Source organism: Dasypus novemcinctus, chromosome 17 (assembly GCF_030445035.2).
Source record: "Dasypus novemcinctus isolate mDasNov1 chromosome 17, mDasNov1.1.hap2, whole genome shotgun sequence".
Classification (NCBI taxonomy): Eukaryota; Metazoa; Chordata; class Mammalia; order Cingulata; family Dasypodidae; genus Dasypus; species Dasypus novemcinctus.
In genome coordinates this window covers 81445184-81464182 of record NC_080689.1, presented here as the reverse complement: position 1 = coordinate 81464182, position 18999 = coordinate 81445184, and the positions used below count along the sequence as shown (strand labels likewise).

General features: G+C 39.7%; 1 protein-coding gene across 4 annotated transcripts in view; it reads left to right on the top strand.

Moving 5' to 3' along the window:
* Positions 1 to 18999, top strand: part of EIF2AK3 (eukaryotic translation initiation factor 2 alpha kinase 3) — an 83864-nt gene that overhangs the window by 29307 nt on the left and 35558 nt on the right. For 3 of the 4 annotated variants that reach the window (XM_071208954.1, XM_058279055.2, XM_058279056.2), the window contains exons 3-6: positions 14916 to 15110; positions 16565 to 16695; positions 18313 to 18547; positions 18757 to 18919. In XM_071208954.1, the coding sequence (XP_071065055.1) occupies positions 14916 to 15110; positions 16565 to 16695; positions 18313 to 18547; positions 18757 to 18919 (724 nt within the window). The remainder of the gene's footprint in view (positions 1 to 14915; positions 15111 to 16564; positions 16696 to 18312; positions 18548 to 18756; positions 18920 to 18999) is intronic. The other variant, XM_004472282.5, reaches the window with a different exon arrangement.

The window sequence follows — 18999 nt, the reverse complement described above, 5'->3', positions numbered from 1 at the left end:
TGTTCATCATCACCATTTTGTCCATTGTCCAGGGCACACCCAAAGAACTGGAGAGTAGGGATTGGATGCAACTCTGCTGGGATTCTGGACTCAACCGGCATATGAACAATCCAAAACTTAAGTCTCAGAGATATGTTCAATGAGTATATTGAGAATTATAAGTTCAAATAAAAGGAGAAGAAGAATCATGAGTAGGAGAATTATAAATGAGTGTAATTACATCATATTGGGGGCATAGATCATGCCATATTCCCAAATAGGACCCACCGAGGGGGTGCTGATCTCATGAGGCTGTGCGCCTTGCCTCTGGTTTCTGGACATCCCCAGTGCCCTTGGGAGTGTTTTGTTTATTGTCTTTTTTTTCTTCAAGGTTTATTTCATTTATTTCCCTCTCCCCCCCCCCACCCCGCTCCATTGTTTTGTGCTCTGACATGGGAGAGAGGTGCTCAATCTCTTGCGCCACCTCAGCTCCCTGGTCTGCTGTGTCTCTTACTGTCTTTCCTCTGTGTCTCTTTTTGTTGTATCATCTTGCTGTGCCAGCTCCCTGGGCCAGCACTCTGCATGGGCCAGCACTCCGTGTGGCCAGCACTCTGCATGGGCCAGCTACCTTTCACCTGGAGGCCCCGGGAATCGAACCCTGAACCTCCCATGTGGTAGATGGGAGGAGCCCAATCGCTTGAGCCACATCCATTTCCCTACTATGTCTTTTGCCCATTTTTTAATTCACCTGTTTGTCTTAATGTTATTGAGTTGTGGGGTTTCTTTTAAATATTCTAGATTTTAAACCTTTATTATCTATATGCTTTCCAAATATTTTTTCCCATCCTGGAGGTTGTCTTTTTTGTTTGTGATTAAATCCTTCACCTCACAAAAGTTTTTTATTTTGGTGAGGTCCCATTTATCTGTTTTTTGTTGTTGGTGCTCATGATTTTGGTGTAAAGTCTAAGAAATTGTTGCCTAACACAAAATCCTGAAGATGCTTCCCCAGGTTTTCTTATAGAAATTTTACAGTTTTGGTTCTTTTATTTAGGACTTTGATCCATTTGGGGTTCATTTTGTATATGGTGTGAGGTAGGGTTCACCTTCGTTCTTTTGCATGTGGACATCCAGTTTCCCCAGTATCATTTGTTGAAGACTGTTCTTTCTCCACAAGTGGACTTATCACCCTTGTGAAAAACCAGTTGGGGTTGGGAAGTGAATGTGGCTCAATTGAGAAGGCCTCTGCCTACCATATGGGAGAACCCGGGTTTGATCCCTGGGGTCTACTGGTGAAAAAGAAGAAAAAGCATGTCTGGTTGGCAAGCCAGTTCCTGCGTGGTGAGCCGAGTGCCTGCATAGTGAGCCAAGTGTCTGCATGGTGAGCCAAGTGCCCACACTGCAAGCCAAGTGCCCATGTGAGTGCCCCCACGGCGAGCCAAGTGCCCACATGGTGAGCCAAGTGCCCAAGCAGTGAACCGAGTGCCCACATGTGAGCCAGTGCCTGCACAGTGAGCCGAGTGCCCGCATGAGTACCAGCATGGCAAGCTGAGTGCCTGCATGGTGAGTCGAGTGCCCACTGAGTGCCTACTTGGTGAGTGAGTCCCTGCGTGGCGAGTCAGGTGCCTGCATGATGAGCCGAGTGCCCGCATTATGAGCCAGTGCCCACTGGTGAGCTGAGTGCCCAAGGCGCAGGTTGAGTGCTTGTGCAGTAAGCCAGTGCCCACGCAAGTGAGCCATGCAAGGTGATGGTGTAACAATAGAGAGACAAAGGGGACAGTCAAGGTGAAGTGCAGCAGAGACCAGGAACTGAGGTGGCACAAGTGACAGGGAACCTCTCTCCACATCAGAGGTCCCCAAGATAGAATCCCAGTGAATCCTAGAAGAGAAAGACAAGAAGGGAAGATAAGAAGAGAAGTAGATACAGAAGATCACACAGCTAATGGACACAGAGAGCAAAAACAGTGGGGCAGGAGAGGGGGAAGGGAAGAAGAAGGAAATAAAAACCAGTTGGGGGAAGTAGATGTAGCTCAAGTGATTGAACTCCGGACTGCCACACAGGAGGTCCCTGGTCAGTTCCCATGCCTCCTAAAGAAGACAGCGAGCTGGTGCAATGAGCAGGTGCAACAAGATAATGCAAAAAAAGACACAAAGAAGATAAACATGGTGACACGGCAAAGCAGGGAGTGGAGGTGGCTCAAGCATTTAGGTGCCTCCCTCCTACATTGGAGGTCCTGGGTTCAGTTCCTAGTGCCTTCTACAGAAACAAGAGAAACAGACACAGCAAGTTCACACAGTGAGGGGGTGGGGAGAAAGAAATCTTTGAAAAACAACAACAGTTGGTTGAAGGTTTATTTCTGCACTCTCAATTCAATTCTATTGGTCTATATCTCTCCTTGTGCCAGTTACCTATTAGCTTTTGTTTAATATCATTTATCTTTACTGATGGATAAAGTTGATTTGGTAGGAGCCTTCAGAGTTTTTTTTTAAATAATCAAAGGAGAATTTGAAGGCTGATAGAGATTTCTGCTAAATCAGAGGCTGCTAACAATTTGATGTTTTGATATATTTAATTCTTACATTGAATTAATCTTGATTTGGTTTTGAGGCTTTGTCATTATTTTTGAAATTTGGTGTTAATAACAGTTCTTTTCTGGAGTTTCCTTATAAAGAATAAAAGAAGGCTCATGATGACTTATGGGTAGTTAGATGTTTCTGAACTTAGTTTATGTTTTTGTTTTTAACATTTTTCTTTAATAAGTGTATGTACTTAAATACATGTGTATACCCTTCACACATGAAATATATTGTAAGTTCAAAATAGCAGTTCTGGATCATTAGAGCTACATAATAACTGTTGTTTGCTTAGCACTGTATAGTTTGCAAAGTGATATCAAATCCATTCTTATTTAATTCTTAAAGTAGCTTTCTGAAGTAAATATGCTTATTATCCCCATTTGTCAAATAAGATCAGGGCTCAAAAAGGTTCTTTGGTTTGTTGATGTAGTAAAGCTGAAACTCAATTCTAGATCTTTGAACTTATTTTTTGTCCTCTTTCCAGTATGTGTGCTTTTGAAATGCCTCAGTGCTTACTAGTGTATTTGCGTTTTCTGTACTGATTATTCCTGTGCTTTATCAAGTATAACTACTCAAAGACATTATGTATATTGCATACCTAGCATGCTGCTTGGTACACACTAAGTGCTTAACTGCGTCCTAAACAATCCCAGTGGGTTAGTGAAAGGTGCTGAACCTAGCGTGTCCGCAGCGGTACTCGTCACTGTGGGTTGAAGGAGGCGTGAGGGCTGTGCACTGGAGGACAGCAGTGCCCGGCACCGATGAAGTCCCTGCCTTCCTGGAACCCAAATGGCACTGTGTGGAGCCGCTGGGGAGACAGATACCAAAGAGTGTTCACAGTGTAACTGAGCTGTGGTAACTGCCGCAAGAACTACAGCACACTAAGAGAGATTGCAGCTAGGATACCTGCCCTGCCTGCTGTGGAGGGTCGGAGAAGACTCCTCAGAAGAAATGTTTACCACTGAGAGTATATGATAAGGAGCTTCGGAAACAAGGGATGGGTAGAGGTGGGGCAGGACTGCTCTGAGAGAGACAGGAGCCTGTGTCAAGGAATTAGCTTTGGGATATTATGATGTGCTCAGGGATTTGAAAGGTGAGGATGGCAGCAAGGGTGAGGGCTGCGGAAAGGTAGCAGAGATGAACCCGTTGGTGAAGGCCGGTCCAGCTAAATGGGGTCTAGTGAGCCTTGCTAAGCATTTTGGGTTTTGCCCCAAGCCATAGGGAGTTGTTGGATTTAGGTGGGGAGAGGTCATGCTGACTGTAGAGACTGGACTGGAAGAGGCTGAGAGCAGAAGGGGTCAGACTAGTTAAAAGACCATGCAGTAGTCCAGGCAGGGGTGACCATTTGGGCTGGGAGGTCAGTGGAATGGAGCAAAGTGACGTGATGGATTCAAGAGAGACAGACTTAAGGAGGGAAGGCCTTATGAAGTTAAAAGTCAAAAGGAGGATTTAGTAGTAAACTAAGAACAGGTGTAGAGAGGAAGGCCATGAGTTGTTTCGATTTGATCAGTTCAGAGTGACTGAAAGATCTTCAGAGATAAGTTGGCATTTGAGTATATGGATCTTGAGCTCACAGAGGAAAACTCTGTACTGAAGTTAAAATTAGAATCATGAGTGTCATGGGAACTGAGAAGGCCAATTACCATGAAAGAGGGTAGGGTGAGAAGAGGACCTGTGACCAAACTTTCAGAATATCTAACATTTTAAAGTTCAGGTAGAGGGGTATGAATCAATACAAGTGACCGAGTGGACTCCAGAAAAAACAGGAAAAAAGTGTTTCAAGCTACATTAGTTTTAGTAGGATTTTATGGATTTTCCTGCTATCCTCCAGATTTCCCCAACTGGTAATTGGTATAAATACTTTATAAATATTTATAAGTTTACTTCCATGATTAGGGTTAAATGAGACAACCTTTTGATTCATTAGAGTCTCACTGAAAGTAGATGTCTGAAATAAAAATAAAAACTCTGGATTATGGAGGAATTGGGGGCAACAGACAAAGGAGCAAGCAAAAAAACAGGAGGCTTATGGGTACTTAAACATTAATCAATAGTTTGGAGAACAGTTATATGAGGACCAAGTGAAATAAATTATGTGAGAATTTTTTTAAACTGGTAAAGTGTTAGTTTTTGTCCAAGGTCACATAGTGAATGAATGGCAGTGTCAGGGGCCCAGGGAATGGAGCCAGGGAACAGGGACTGGTGAGGTGCAGTCAGCTCCTTGTGGGCAAGTGGATTTGTAGATTTCATATGGTGGACATGTGTCTTGGTTTGCAAAACAACTAGCAAAGAGAGGAAGGTAAATGTTCTGGGCAAAGGGGGTTTCCAGACAACAATATAAAACTTTAATAGAATTTTAAAAAATGCACTTTACATCTTCCCAATCTTAGTGGGTTTTATTTTTTTTATTAATCCCTTTGCATCACCACTGTACTATACTAGAGCGGTTCCCTGGAGTTCTTGCGGTGGGAAAGGGAGGTATGCCCTTTTAGGAAATCTGCTAGAATACTTGGCGTTTTTCCTCATGGTCTATAGCTACCCTTTCTCTCTCTTCTCAGTGAGTCTGTATCTTTTTGCCACAAATTCTCCCTTATGTACTTAACCTTATTCTCCCATTTACTCCAATGCTTCTTGGCTTGTACATGGGACTTCGCTTCTGTAACTATCACAACCAGGGTATTCTTTTTCCCTTCTCTGGTTAGAGAACACACTGGATACTGGTCACGCTAATTCCCCCGAGCAAGTTTTGATTTTCAGTCGTACTGTACATGAGTTACTTTTTTTTTTAGAGAGAGAGAAAGCAGCTGTTTTATTCAACTATTTACAGTCATCAAAAACAGTTACTTCATAAGCCATTCCTAGAATATGGCAACAGCTTTTACATAAAATGTTTCTTGGTAATTATACTCATAAGAATAGGTATTTTACTTGTATCAAAGAAAGGAAGAAAGAAAGAAAAGAAACAGAAGTCGCTCTCTGGGGCTGGGTATCTGTCCTCACTAAATAAAGTGGTGAACGGCAGGTCACAGACTTTGAGTTTCTGCCCTGGAGTAATTCTTCCCCATCCTCCTCCAGAGCACATAGGAGACTAGATCACACCCAAAGTTTATTTGAAAGTAGCCATAATGAACACTGGCTCTAAAAAAAAATGGGCGGCCAAACTAAGTAACTTTATGGGCTGTTTCATCCAACAAGCAGTAATGAACTTGTCCAGTTTCAAGCCATTTTCTCTTTTCTCCGAAATCTTCATAAAAATATATTCACTCATTTAAAATGCTTCTCCTTTCCATCTGTGATGTTGCAATAAAAATAAAAGATTTTTTTGCTTATAATGAGTAGCTTAATGGTAAAAAGCATTTTTATCTCAGTCTTGATTTTTCTGGGCTCCATGCCCTAATTTTAACTCAACAACTGCATTTCAACAAAGTTTACCCATGGGTGCGACTTTGAGATTTGAGAGTGTTTTAAGGTCTGAGTCACTAATTCAGAAAACACTAGTATATGCAAACCCAGTTTCCAAAATTCAATGAGGGAAAGTTCTTTTTAGAAAAATGCTAGCTAATAAATGCAGAAAGAATGGTAGAATTAGATGATCAATCAATATTTTTTAAAGGTTTATTTATTTATCCCCTCCCCCCATTGTTTTATCTGCTGTCTGTGTCCATCCGCTGTGTGTTCTTCTGTGACAATTGATATTAAAATGGTGAAGAGTTGATGGAATGGGACACTTTAAAATGGAGGGGTCAGGCTGACAGCCCCTGAACTCACTGATTTGGTTTTTTTTTTTACTTTTTTAAAACTTTGTTTTTAAAGAACCTTTAGACTACAGAAAATTTACTTCAAAAATATAGGGGAGGGAGCAGATGTGGCTCGAGCAATTGAGTGCCTGCCTCCCACATGGGAGGTCCCAGGTTTGCTTCCAAGTACCTCCTAAAATCACCTCCAGATGCTTCCTAAGGAACACAAACAACTAGAAGACAATGAACAGACATCAAGTGAAAACACCAAGCAGACAACAAGAAAAAACAACAAGCAAGACAATGAGCTAACAATGAGCAGACAATGAGCAAAAGCAAACAAGCAGGGAGAAGATGTGGCTCAAGCAGTTGAGCGCCCACCTCCTACATGGGAAGACCTGGGTTCAGTTCCTGGTGCCTCCTAAAGAAAGAACAGACAATGAGCAGACAATAAACAAAACAGATGAGGGAGCCATTTCAGGGGGAAATGTAGGGATGTGTCATAACTTCTGTGATAAAAATATATTTTTTAAAAGTGTAGGAGACTCCAGTATACCCTACCCCCTCCACCATCACATTTTCTCCCATTAATAACATATTAGTGTGGTACGTTTGTTACAGTTGATGAACAAATATTGAGGCATTGTTACTAACCATGGACTATAGTTTACATTATGGTTTACACTTTGCACCGCACAATTTTATAGGTTTTGACAAAATGTGTAGTGGTCTGTATCCATCATTGCAAAATTGTACAGAACAATTTCAATGTCCCCAAAAAACCTCATGATCCGCCTGTTCTTCTCTCACCCTCTCACCAAAACTTTTGATGACAATTATTTCATTAGTATTACAGGTTCTTCTATTACTATAATAATAATAAGTCTACTTTCATCTAGTTTGGGAATAGTTGCATTCCCCCCTTACATTTACTCATTCTTCAAGCTTGAGGAATGATGGTGATGCCCACTGTGCTTCTGATAGAGAGGGGGATTAAATCCCATGGGGCAAATGGATGGAACTGTCTTGCTTGCAGTTGTAGATACTCTGTTTTTTGGGAAGGGCATTGTCCATCATCATCATTTTGTTAGATATCCTGGGTGAGTCTGATGAACTGAAGAGGGAGAGTAGGTATTAACTGCAACTTTGCTGAGATACAGGGCTCAACTGGCATATAAACAGACCAAAGATTTAAGTCTCTGGGACATATTTAATGGGTATAGAACTAATTATAGGTTCAAATAAAAGGAGCAAAGAATCATGTGTAGGGAAATTATAAATGGGTCTAACTCTGATACATTGGGATAAGTAGGTTAAAATATATTCCACGGTAAGGCCCACCAATGGGGTGCTGATTTCATGGGGTTGTTTGCCTTTCCTATAGTGTCCATATATGTCTCTGGAGCCCTGGGAAGCACCCCTGTTTGAGGCTTTGTTTACTGTAGCAGTTAGTGAGATCCTCCCAAGATGTATGTAAGCTTAACTTCTGGAATGACTTCCTAACTCATTCTGAAATCTCTTAGCTGTTAAAACTCTTTTGTTTTTAATATCTCCTCTTTTTGGTCAAGATCTTTTTCCAAATGCATTGCTACTTGGTGCTTGGTAATACTCCTGTGCCAGGGAGGCTCATCCCCAGGAGTCATGTCCCACAACAGGGGGAACATCATTTATATGCTGAGTTTCTCTTAGAGAGAGTCCACATTTGGGTAACAAGGAGGTTTTCAGGAGTTAACTCTTAGGCAATAGCTATTATTAGGCTAAGTTTCAATTTCATAAGAATAAGGTCATAAGTACAAGCATTAATATCAAGGGCTTGGCCCTTGTTCTGTCTTCATTAGGTACTGCCTCTGTACTCTAGAGATTCTTGCCACTCTGTTAGAGAACATAGTAGGACTCCTCAGGATGGAAATTAATATTTTCTTGGTTGTTGTGTGGGTCTCCACCGACTGAGATAACACCCCATGACCCCATGAACACATTCATATTCCATAGAGGCATGGCCCACCTGCATCTTTCCCCACAAATCCCATCATTGCCAACACCCTGCAGCAGTGACCCTCCCCTGCCATAGTTATAATGTTTCTGTAATCTAAAATTTCCTTAAAAAACAAAGCCAGGAACAAATTTCTTGTATTGTGCCTTTCATCACCAGAAGACCTGTTATCTTTTTATGTGTGTTTACAATTTCTTCTATATTAAACTTACTGATTAATAATCACATCATTAAAAGGGGGACAACCACATACTTTGTGCCTCTGAATATGATAGGCTACAGGGATCAGTAAACTATTTTTTGAAAATGGCCAGGTAGTAAATATTTTAGGCTTGTGGGCCACATAGTCTCTGTTGGATCTAATCTTCTCTGCCATCCTAGAAAAAAAGGAGTTATAGCCAGTATGTAAATGAATGAGGATGGCTGTGTTCTAATAGTATTTTACTTAAAAAAACATTCAGTGGGCCAGATTTGGCCCATGAGCTATAGTTTGCTGGTCCCAATATAATAGGAAGTACAGAGCACCATCTGTGAAGTGTTCTTATCAAAGCACACTTTTCAGGAAATACAGGGGATAAAGGAACAAGTTAAATTACATGCAAAATCCAGACTGGGACATTTTTAAGGACAATATGCTAGTTTCTCAGTAAAGTAATGCATGAAAAGGGGATGAGAGAGGTTCTCACGTGGGGGAAAAAAAGACTCAATCGTGTAACATTATTCCAATTCTTCATTGGGTCAAAACTAATTGTAAAATATGTCTTTCAGGAAGCCAGGGAAATTTGAGTTATTGGATTATTTTAAGGAATTACTGTTAATTCTGTTAGATATAATAATGGCATGGTAGGTGCTTTTTAAAAGTCCTTAGCAATGAATACTAAAGTATTTATAGGTGAAATGACATGATGTCTGGCATTTGCTTTAAAATACTTTAGTAAACGAGTATTTGGTGGGTGGGTGGAAAACAGATAAAACAATTGGCAAAATATTGGCAGTTGTTGAAACTCGATATTAGGTATTCAGGAATTATGCTAGTCTCCTCGTGTGTTTTGTTTTGTTTTGTTGCGGTACCAAGGCTGGGGATTGAACCCAGGGCCTCCCATCTATTTGAGAAGCAGGTGCTTAACTGCTTGAGCCACATGTACTCCCACTCTTTATGTTTTTGTATTTGAAAAGTTTCCTCATAAATTAAAGTTGTGTGTATCCTCCAAAAGTAAATGGGTAGGTGGATGGTGGTAACTGAGTAGAAAATATAGGGAAGGACCACATGAAAAAATATTTTTTCATATAATTAAAAGGATTTTTGTTTTCATTGTTGGTAGTATTCATTTTAGAAGTAATACTTCCTTTATTTTCTGTCACTTGAAAATTAGAGTTATTTTCATATTCTAATTTCAGATAGTTGTCTCTGGTTGGTATTCACTGTGTCACCTAGATTTTGTTTATAAATAAAAATTGAATATTTTAACTGCTTTGTGATTGCTTCATTAAAGATTCTGATTGGATCCTTGGTATTGAGTTTGCTAGTCAATGAGACAAGCCTTATATTTTATAGTTATGAAATAGAAAAAGCAAATGGAGGAAATAAATATCTCTTATTTAGACAAAATACCTAAATGTGTATTTGGTAAAAATGACTGAAGGTCATTTTATACCCAAATCATGCAATTAGTTTGAGATATGCAGAGCAGCGAATCAGAACAAATAGCTGCTTACATGGCCAAGTCAGTGGAATGTGAAAATGCATCACCATAACCTACATTTTTTTCCTGCCAAGAGGTTTGCAGCTGACTCTCGGGGTGACTCATTCCTATGCTTAGGGGGTGAGGTAATGCTATTGTGAGGGGTGATGTCATCCCTCCACCTGAACCGCAGACATATATCACTTCTAGTGGCTCTCAAGGAGAAGCACCATCTGCTTTCACATATGTAACTTGGAAGACTTTTGCAGAGAGTGATGCAAAGGTTAGCAGCCATTTGTGTGACTCATAAGCAGCCAATTAGTGAAGAGCAGCAATTTAAAAGTGAACTTCAAAATTCATAACCCAGAAATATCATATGATAATTCAGTATTGAATCATAATGCTTTAAAAAATTTTTTTTACTTTTTGTGTTTCTCTCATTGAGTTGGTACTACTGCTGAGGTATCTTATAAAATAAGGCAGTTTTCTCTTATTACTCAATTTGTTCAATCATATCAAACATTCTTGGTTATGTAACCTATATCTTTAATTGAAGATAATAAGTTTGCTTTATTTTACTTAGAAGGTACTTAGATCATTCTTGAAGAAAAGATGGTAAATTTTCCTCTGCATGAGTTTGTTAGTTGTTTTCTGCACTTAGTTGTCACTGGGTTCCCTAAGGACCTGCTACTGCTTTAGAGGAAAAGAGGTTGTTAATGGAAGAGGAAACAGTCAAAAATAAATGCTTTCTGTTTACAGACCCACCATCTCTTCTTCCTCTTTCTTTTAGTGATTCACACCTGCTCTTCTTGTTTGTACCTTAACCTGGTGTGACAATTGAGATGACTAGATAATTGAAATGCCTGTTTTTTACTTTATCATAGTTTGAATTTACTGTTGTAGTATATACATTGTAGAATAGCTCACAAACTACGAAAGGTACAGAGCAGTAAATATTTGATTTTCAAACTGAAATGCAACTCAAAATGAGAGATCCTATTGGCTAAATGCTGCGTTATTGTTATTGTAAAGTATGCATACTAAATTTATTCTTAATGACAACCTCAAGTTGGACATTCTGCAAAATATAAATATTTTCTATTTCTATTTCTAGGTATGTGATACAAAAGAAAATGCCTATATACCCAGATTCACTTGCCCCAAACCTTGTTTGCCAAAGTTCATTTGCTCTGTCATTTAGGCATGAATGCCTTCGCCCTCGGTTTTCCTCCCTCTTCCTTCCCTTCTTTTTCCTCCCCACACACATGCAGACTCTTTTTTTTTCTGAACCATTTGAAGCTAAATACATGTTGTGGTCCTCCTTACTCCTAAATACTTCTTTGAGTATTTCCTGATAAACACAGTCCCTTAAATAATCACGGTACAGATTAGTGATTTCACAGATTTACACTGATACAATACTTTACTGTCTCTATTCCAGTTTTACCAGCTGACCTATGATGTACTTTCTAGTGTCCTTCATCTCCCATATAGTGTCTAGTTTAGGGTCAGGTATTGCAGCTTTTAATTTGGGTTTGTCCATAGCCTTTTTCTGTCTTTTGTGACATTGACCTGTTTAAAGAATAGTCTCTTTGCCCTTTTTTTTTTTTAAGATTTATTTATATGTTTACTTTTCCCTCTTCCCCTCCTCCTGCCCTGCTGTTTTCGCTATCTGTGTTGTCTTCTCATTTTCTCTCCTCTAGGATTCACTGGGATTCTATCTTGGGGACCTCTGATGTGAAGAGAGGTTCCCTGTCAATTGTGCCACCTCAGTTCCTGGTCTCTGCTGCACTTCACCTCGACTCTCCCCTTGTCTCTCTTTTGTTGCGTCATCATCTTGCTGTGTGACTCACTTGCGTGGGCACTGGCTCACCATGTGGGCGCTTGCGCTTACCACGTGGGCACTCATGCTCCCCACGCAGGCACTCGCACAGGCACTGGCTCACTGCATGGGCATGCTTTCTCTTCTATTTCACCAGGAGGCCCCAGGGATCAGACCCAGGTCCTCCCATATGGTAGGTTGAAGCTCTGTCACTTGAGCCACATCCACTTCCCTCTTTGCCCTTTTTTTAAAAACAAAAATAGGAAGTTCCTCATGTTGTGCTTGTTTGATGTTTCTTTGTGATTAGATTCATGCTGCACATTCCTGGCTGGACTGCTGCATGGGCAGTGCTACATTATGTCTGCTCTAAGAATATCACAGCTCTCAGGCATTGAGGATGTTCATTTTGAATGCCAGGACAAAATATTGTCCAAGTTCTCCACGTTTATTTTCCCCCTTGGCAATGAATAAGCAGTCTGTGGGGAGACATTTTAAGCTTATATAAACATCCTTTTCCTCATCAAAATTTCCACCTAGATTTTATACCATTTCTGATTCTTGCCTGATCCATTCTTTACTATGATGATTGCAAAATGGTGATTTTTCCAATTTCCTCCCTCCCCCATTTATATTTGTCATTTTATTGAAATAAGAGTGTTCCCTTCTCCTCATAGATTATTTTTTATCCAGTTTTTATTGGTATAAGCTCATGAATTCCTTTTTTTCCTCCCCAGTGGTTTATAATTCATTACCATACGTAATTATTTTGGGGCTCAAAATTTCCCAGATTTGGCCAGTGGGACCCTTCTCAAGCTGCCTCTTGTGTTCTTGTGACATGCTCCATCTTTTTTTTTTTCTTTTCTTTTCTTTAGCCCATCCTTACTTTCTGGAATAATGAGATGTTAAAGGGTCATCTTAAACTTACCCTCCCCCAGCTGTTTCTGCTGGGAGCCCTGGTTCTTTCAGTAGGGAATGGAATTAGATACCAAGATCTGTGTGCTAGGTTTGAGTATATTTCTTTAACAGCCACTGAACAAACATTACTATACCTGGTAAATAGTTCTTTGAGGCACAGTAAATACTTTTTGAGAATTTAATGGTGTCCACTTCTAGTTACAACCAAAAGGGGTACACATTCTTAAGGAATGGGAAGGTGTTGTCAGCAAACGTACACTGCCAAAATATTCTTGGATTTCAAAGAAAAAATAAAATGTACTAGCTTAAAGGTCAGGTGGGATTTCAGTGGGTACGGGAGGGTGTTCCAGGGAGAAGAAATGACATTGACAATGACAAAGGAGCCTGCACAGTAACAGTCACATTGGGCTGTGCTTAAGCCTCAAGCCCAGATGCCCCCGTTCCCGCCATGGGAAGGGGGGCGGAGTTGAGAGACAAGGGCGGAAAGGTTGTTTGAGGCTGCCTTGGAGTGGCAGACCTAGGATTTGGGGTCTTTAGTAAGATAATAGAGAGCTGTTGAAGATTTTTGAGTAATGTGAAAACAAGCTTAACTCTGACTCATAGATTAATCTAGAAGATATATAGAAGTAGGATTGAGGAAGTTTCCAGCTAAGAAGAATTGTAAAGAGATTATTATAATAGTTCAGTAGGAGATAACATGACTTTGAACTAGAAAATGACAGGAAGAAGTAGATTAGAACAAGGTTTCAAAGTGCCCTCCAGGACCCTGGAGTGTGTGCCAAGAGGAGGCGTGTGGAGCACCAAGTTAGAACTCAGGAGGTGGCTGAGGGGAAATTTTCAAGCAAGTGTCCCTTTAAAGAAAGGATTGTGTGGGTTACAGAACCAAAAATTATCTAGAGACATGTCTGATAAAAAGTTAACAAGACTGGCATTTGTTTGGTGTCTTTTTCAACTCTTTCCTCTTTTATATTCCTTTTTTCTAAAGGTCTGAGCCTGGTAGTTGTCCAGGGAAATAATTGTGTCACGAACTGAAATAAGTCAAATTGTATTTTTAAAAAATGCCAGAAGTCAGTGCCACAATGCCATACACTAAAACGTGTGCTTATTAATGAGAGACAAGTTCTTGGCCAGAAACCTTGGAGTCATCCCAGACTCCTTTCTTTTGCTGGTTCCCTGCAAGGAACCCACGTGAAGTCCTGTTGACTTCGCCTTCCAGTTGCATTCCAGATGCCAGCACCTTCTCTGCCTTCGCTGCAGGCAGCCTGCTCAGGGCCACCGTGGCCCCTTGCCTTCTACCTCCTCTGTCTGTCCGTCTCCAGCCCTGCCCCCGTAGTCTGTCACCTTCCTTGGGGTTCCAACATGAACAGGACCCCCCCCAGATATCAGTGTAACTGATTGATTCATCCTGAGGTCCTTGGTCAAAAGTTACTCTCTCGATTGGGCCTACCCTGAGCTCCTTGTTGATAATTCCCTCCTCACCACCACCACCCATTTTCCAGGCCCCTTTTATCTTGTTCTATTTGTCTCTTATGGCATTTATCACCTAGCATGCCAGGTAATTTATTTATGTTATGTGTCTCCTATCACAGAGCTTGAGCTCCACAAGGGCAGTGATTTTTTACATTTCTTTTGTTCACTGATTTCTCCCAAGCACCGAAATAGTGCCTGGCACACAATATGTCCTCAGTAACCATCGTTAAAAGGAAAGACAAACTGAGAGCAGAAAACTAGCAGGCATAGTTACCAGGCTCATAGCAGACCGGAGAAAGCAAATAGAAGAAGGGAGGGGAAATTGCTTTAATCAGCCTTGTCAACCCTGTGTTCCGTGGATACCAGTGTCCAAGTCTATGATAGTAATTGGCTGATAAAATAGGCCTGGAGATCCTGCATATGCTTTCCCTTTACTAAAATGTCCTTTTGTACATTAGCGTAATAACAGCTATCCGACCTACCTCTTCTGGAACTCAACCACAAAATTCTTTTCTGGTAACCACCTGTCATTATGGGACACTGTTGCTGTTCCATGGAACGGAGATAGAAAAAACCACCTAGAGGATTATGTGTGGGTCCTGGGAGCGATCGACAGTACAAATTTTGCTTGATGGACTGTGCTGCTTGACATGCTAATTGGCAGGAAGCTGGAGACCAGCAGCTTTTTGTTATTACTCTTCTTGTAAACTTGCAACCCTTTTAAAAGCTAGCTTCTGTTTTAGGTATTTGGGAATAAAATGATCATTCCTTCCCTGGATGGAGACCTCTTCCAGTGGGACCGAGACCGGGAGAGCATGGAAACAGTTCCTTTCACGGTTGAATCGCTCCTTGAATCTTCTTATAAATTTGGAGATGATGTTGTTTTAGTTGGAGGAAAGTCTCTCACTACATATGGACTCAGTGCATATAGTGGAAAGGTGAGAGAAAATGCTGGGTTTATTTTGGGGGAAATCAGAATCATAATCATTACTCTGGGGTTTATTATCACTTTTCCTCTGAGGATCTCATTTATTTTAACAAGGTATCTGTGAAGTAGAAAGGGAAAATACTACTAAGAGAAACTAAATTTATTTAAGATCACAGAATAACAACAAAGCTGAGAATAGGAGGAGGAAGAGAATGAATAAATACAGTCTTCTGTGTGTCAGGTGCTTTTTCGTATATTATTTTAAAATCTTCACAATATTCCTAAGTGTTCCATACTTTTATCCCCATTTTGATTGGTAAGGAAGCCTCTGAAGATTAATAGTAATCATGATGTTAAAATAATTGCTGCTATTCATTTCTCTATCTGATCGTATAATAACCCAAGAGGAAAGTTTGTGCTCATTTTATAGATGAGGCTTTACAAAGGTGAAGAAACTTGTTAGATTTGACTTAGATCTATTTGATAACAAAGCTATACTGTTAAATGGCCTAGACTTTCTTCACTAGTAGCTCTTGGAATATAATCATTATGTGATCTTCTAAGATTGAGTTTTATAATATAAATCTATGATTAGGAGTAATTAATTAAAAATATCATCTTTTTTAAAGGGCAAAAATGTTTTTTTTAACCTCTGAATTGTTTAGTATGTGAACATTTTCTATGTAGATTTAGAATAAATCAGGGAAGAATAAGAAAATGATATTTTTGCCCTTGAGTTTTTCAAATTTTAAAGATTCCTTATCCTATACATTAGGCCCAAAGCACCTCCGTGCTCTTGCGGATGCTTTTCTGCCTCCTCTACCCAGCGTCATCTGCCTTGTATTGAGGCCACCCTTCCTATCTCGCCTTTTTTTTTAAACAATCTTTGTTTACTTCAGCATTCTCAACCTGTTAGACAACGGGATTGCACCTCATAATTGGTTCTCTGATTTGATGTGCTGCTACAGAATTGTGGTATTCTCTGCTTTTTTGTGTGAGGACTTCAAACTGGACCACATTAAGTTGTCTTTTTCCTTTAATGATGATTTAAAGGAATTACTTTTAAACACTAAAACTGTTAGAAAAAGCTCATATTTTAAAAAACCAAATACTCCTACCATACAGGAACTGTAAGGTCAATGTTTTAATTAAATTTTCCTGAAATTTTATTAATGATATTCTTGTTAAAATTTCAAAATTGGTTACCCATTTCTTCTCATACATTCCATGGACTAAAATGGAAGACTGAAAGTACCTAATTCCTTAAAATCATTTCCTGAAATAAATGTTCGTTTGGTACTTTTATGGCTCTAAATAACTAATTTTAAGAGTTTTCAAACTGTTGCTTCTTATTGCTTAGGTGCTTCTTGCATATTTCCTGTTTCCTTCCACTTTTTACAGACTGCAGGGATCATTTTAATGTCTCTGGTGTGCTGTAACTTGTATCCTTACCTGTCTTTTCAGGTGCGGTATATCTGTTCAGCCTTGGGCTGCCGGCAGTGGGATAGCGATGAGATGGAACAAGAAGACATCCTGCTCCTGCAGCGCACCCAGAAAACCGTTAGAGCCGTGGGGCCTCGTAGTGGCAACGAGAAGTGTGTATCCCTCATGTTGCTGGTGATGTTATTTCCCAGTGCATTTACTGCCAGAGTCGTTGGGCTTTTTTGTGTGGACATTTTCTGAACATTTTGTTGCCCTAAAAGCATACTAGTCTTAAGAGAAATGTGGGTCCTAAGTTATTAATAAATCCTGAACTGAACTGCATCAGGATGTGGTGACTAGTACAGTGACTGTATGTTAGTTTAGTTGTAGGTCAGTGATATTTTCCATGGCAGCCTCACTGATCAAAGTTCTTTGAATGCGCAAGGTTCCTAAGGCAAAGTCAGTGTGTTTTCTTTCAGCTTGGATCTGTTTGGCTCTGTACTTCCATTTACAGGTAGTTCACAGTTTGTGTGACTACCTAAATTTTAAAATGATTGTTTTAGTTTGTTTTCTTTAATAAAGCATCATTTATTTGGTCAAATACCTTTTTGTTCCCTTTTTCAAATAATGAATTCCTTATGTAATTTTATATTTAAATATGTGATTAAAAAATAAGACAACTGGACTAGATACGCTGGTTCTAAACCACATGCTTATATTTTTAAAAACTAAATATTTAAATTTTAAACTGCCTGTGTAATGAAAATATTTTAGGTCCCATCTTTATCTTTTGAAATGAACCAGACTTTCACATTTTGTCCTATCTGATGCAGTATAATTCATTTTCCTTTCCCCAAAACTGTTGTTGTTTTTTTCCAAACTCAGTTAAGAATGTATTCTACTTTCCCTGGACTGTGACAATCTGACCTTCTTTACCCTGATGAGATTTTGCTTCCCTAAGTATTTTAAGTGCTTTCTGGGTGTGTAGCCACAAAGGAACAACCTCACAGATTTTTGAGGTACCAGGAGAGGCAAGGTCTGGGGTCTGAGATCCATCCCCAAATATATTTTTTTCGATAGAAGTTAGAATTCTTGGCTATGCCATTTTTATACCTAAGTGATAAAACATTATACTGTCCATAGTTAACTGATTTTTCTATTTACTAGTTGTAGGCAAACATTATGATTGCCACTTTTCTCGGGCTCAATAAAGGTTAAGTGGCTTGCCAGATCTCAATCAATAGCAAACTCAGTTGGAGCTGAGGTGGTATGCCCCTCAGGTTTGGTGTACTGGACCACACTGCCTCTTCAAGGCTATGTTTTCCTACATATCTAAAATCTATGCATTCATCTTGCCTTTCATATTGGCTGTTGGGATATCAATGTAAAATAAATGAATTTCCCTGCCCTTTAATGAAATATGTACAAACTTTCATTAAGAGGTAAGGCAAACTTATACTACCTCATTTTAAGGTAACTTTGATGTGTATTTAGTAAACACTGCTTTGGAAGTAGAAGCATTTTTATGTTTTATGCATTTTATGTTTATTTTTGAAAGAACATCTGTCCCACAGCAATTGTCTGTCCACAATCAGAACCAGTTTCTAAAGGACCAGGACAGAGCTCTCCTGGGCCCCCTTGTGGCAAAAATCAGTAAAGTATGCTTTTCCAGAAGGTTGTGTTGTTTTACAGAAGTGTTTAGTATATGCTTTTTTAATCTAGAAGAGCTCTGTATTATTCGGTCTCTCTATTTCAATGTAGTTCCTAAAATACAACTTTGTAAATTTAAGGTGGAATTTCAGTGTTGGCCACTTTGAACTTCGGTATATTCCAGACATGGAAACTAGAGCCGGATTTATTGAAAGCACGTTCAAACCCAGTGGGAACAAAAAGGAGTCTAAAATTATTTCAGATATGGAAGAACAGGAAGCTGCCACGAGGGACACAGTGATAAAAGTCTCTGTTGCTGATTGGAAGGTTATGGCGTTTAGCAAGAAGGGAGGGCATCTGGAATGGGAATACCAGGTAATTAAACCACTGAAAATTTAACTTACTGTGTTTCTTCCTCTCCCAGTTTGACTATACTCATTGGGTAGAGGAAACTAATTCCATTTTGCATTCTTGACTTGTTCTCTATGCTTTAAGAAATTTGTGGTTTTAAATGCATTTTATGAGTTGAAACTACATAAAACACTGCATGAATTATTTGAAATCTCATTTCCATTTTTGTTTAGTTTTGTACTCCAATTGCATCTGCGTGGTTGGTTAAGGATGGCAAAGTCATTCCAATCAGTCTTTTTGATGATACAAGTTATAGCTCTAACGATGGAGTTTTAGAAGACGAAGAAGACATTGTCGAAGCTGCGCGAGGAGCCACGGAGAGCAGCGTCTACTTGGGTGAGCAGATGTTTCTTATCGTGGAGAGTTCAGGTTGTCAACTAGATTATGTTCCCACCTTTCTCCTTCCCACTTCATGT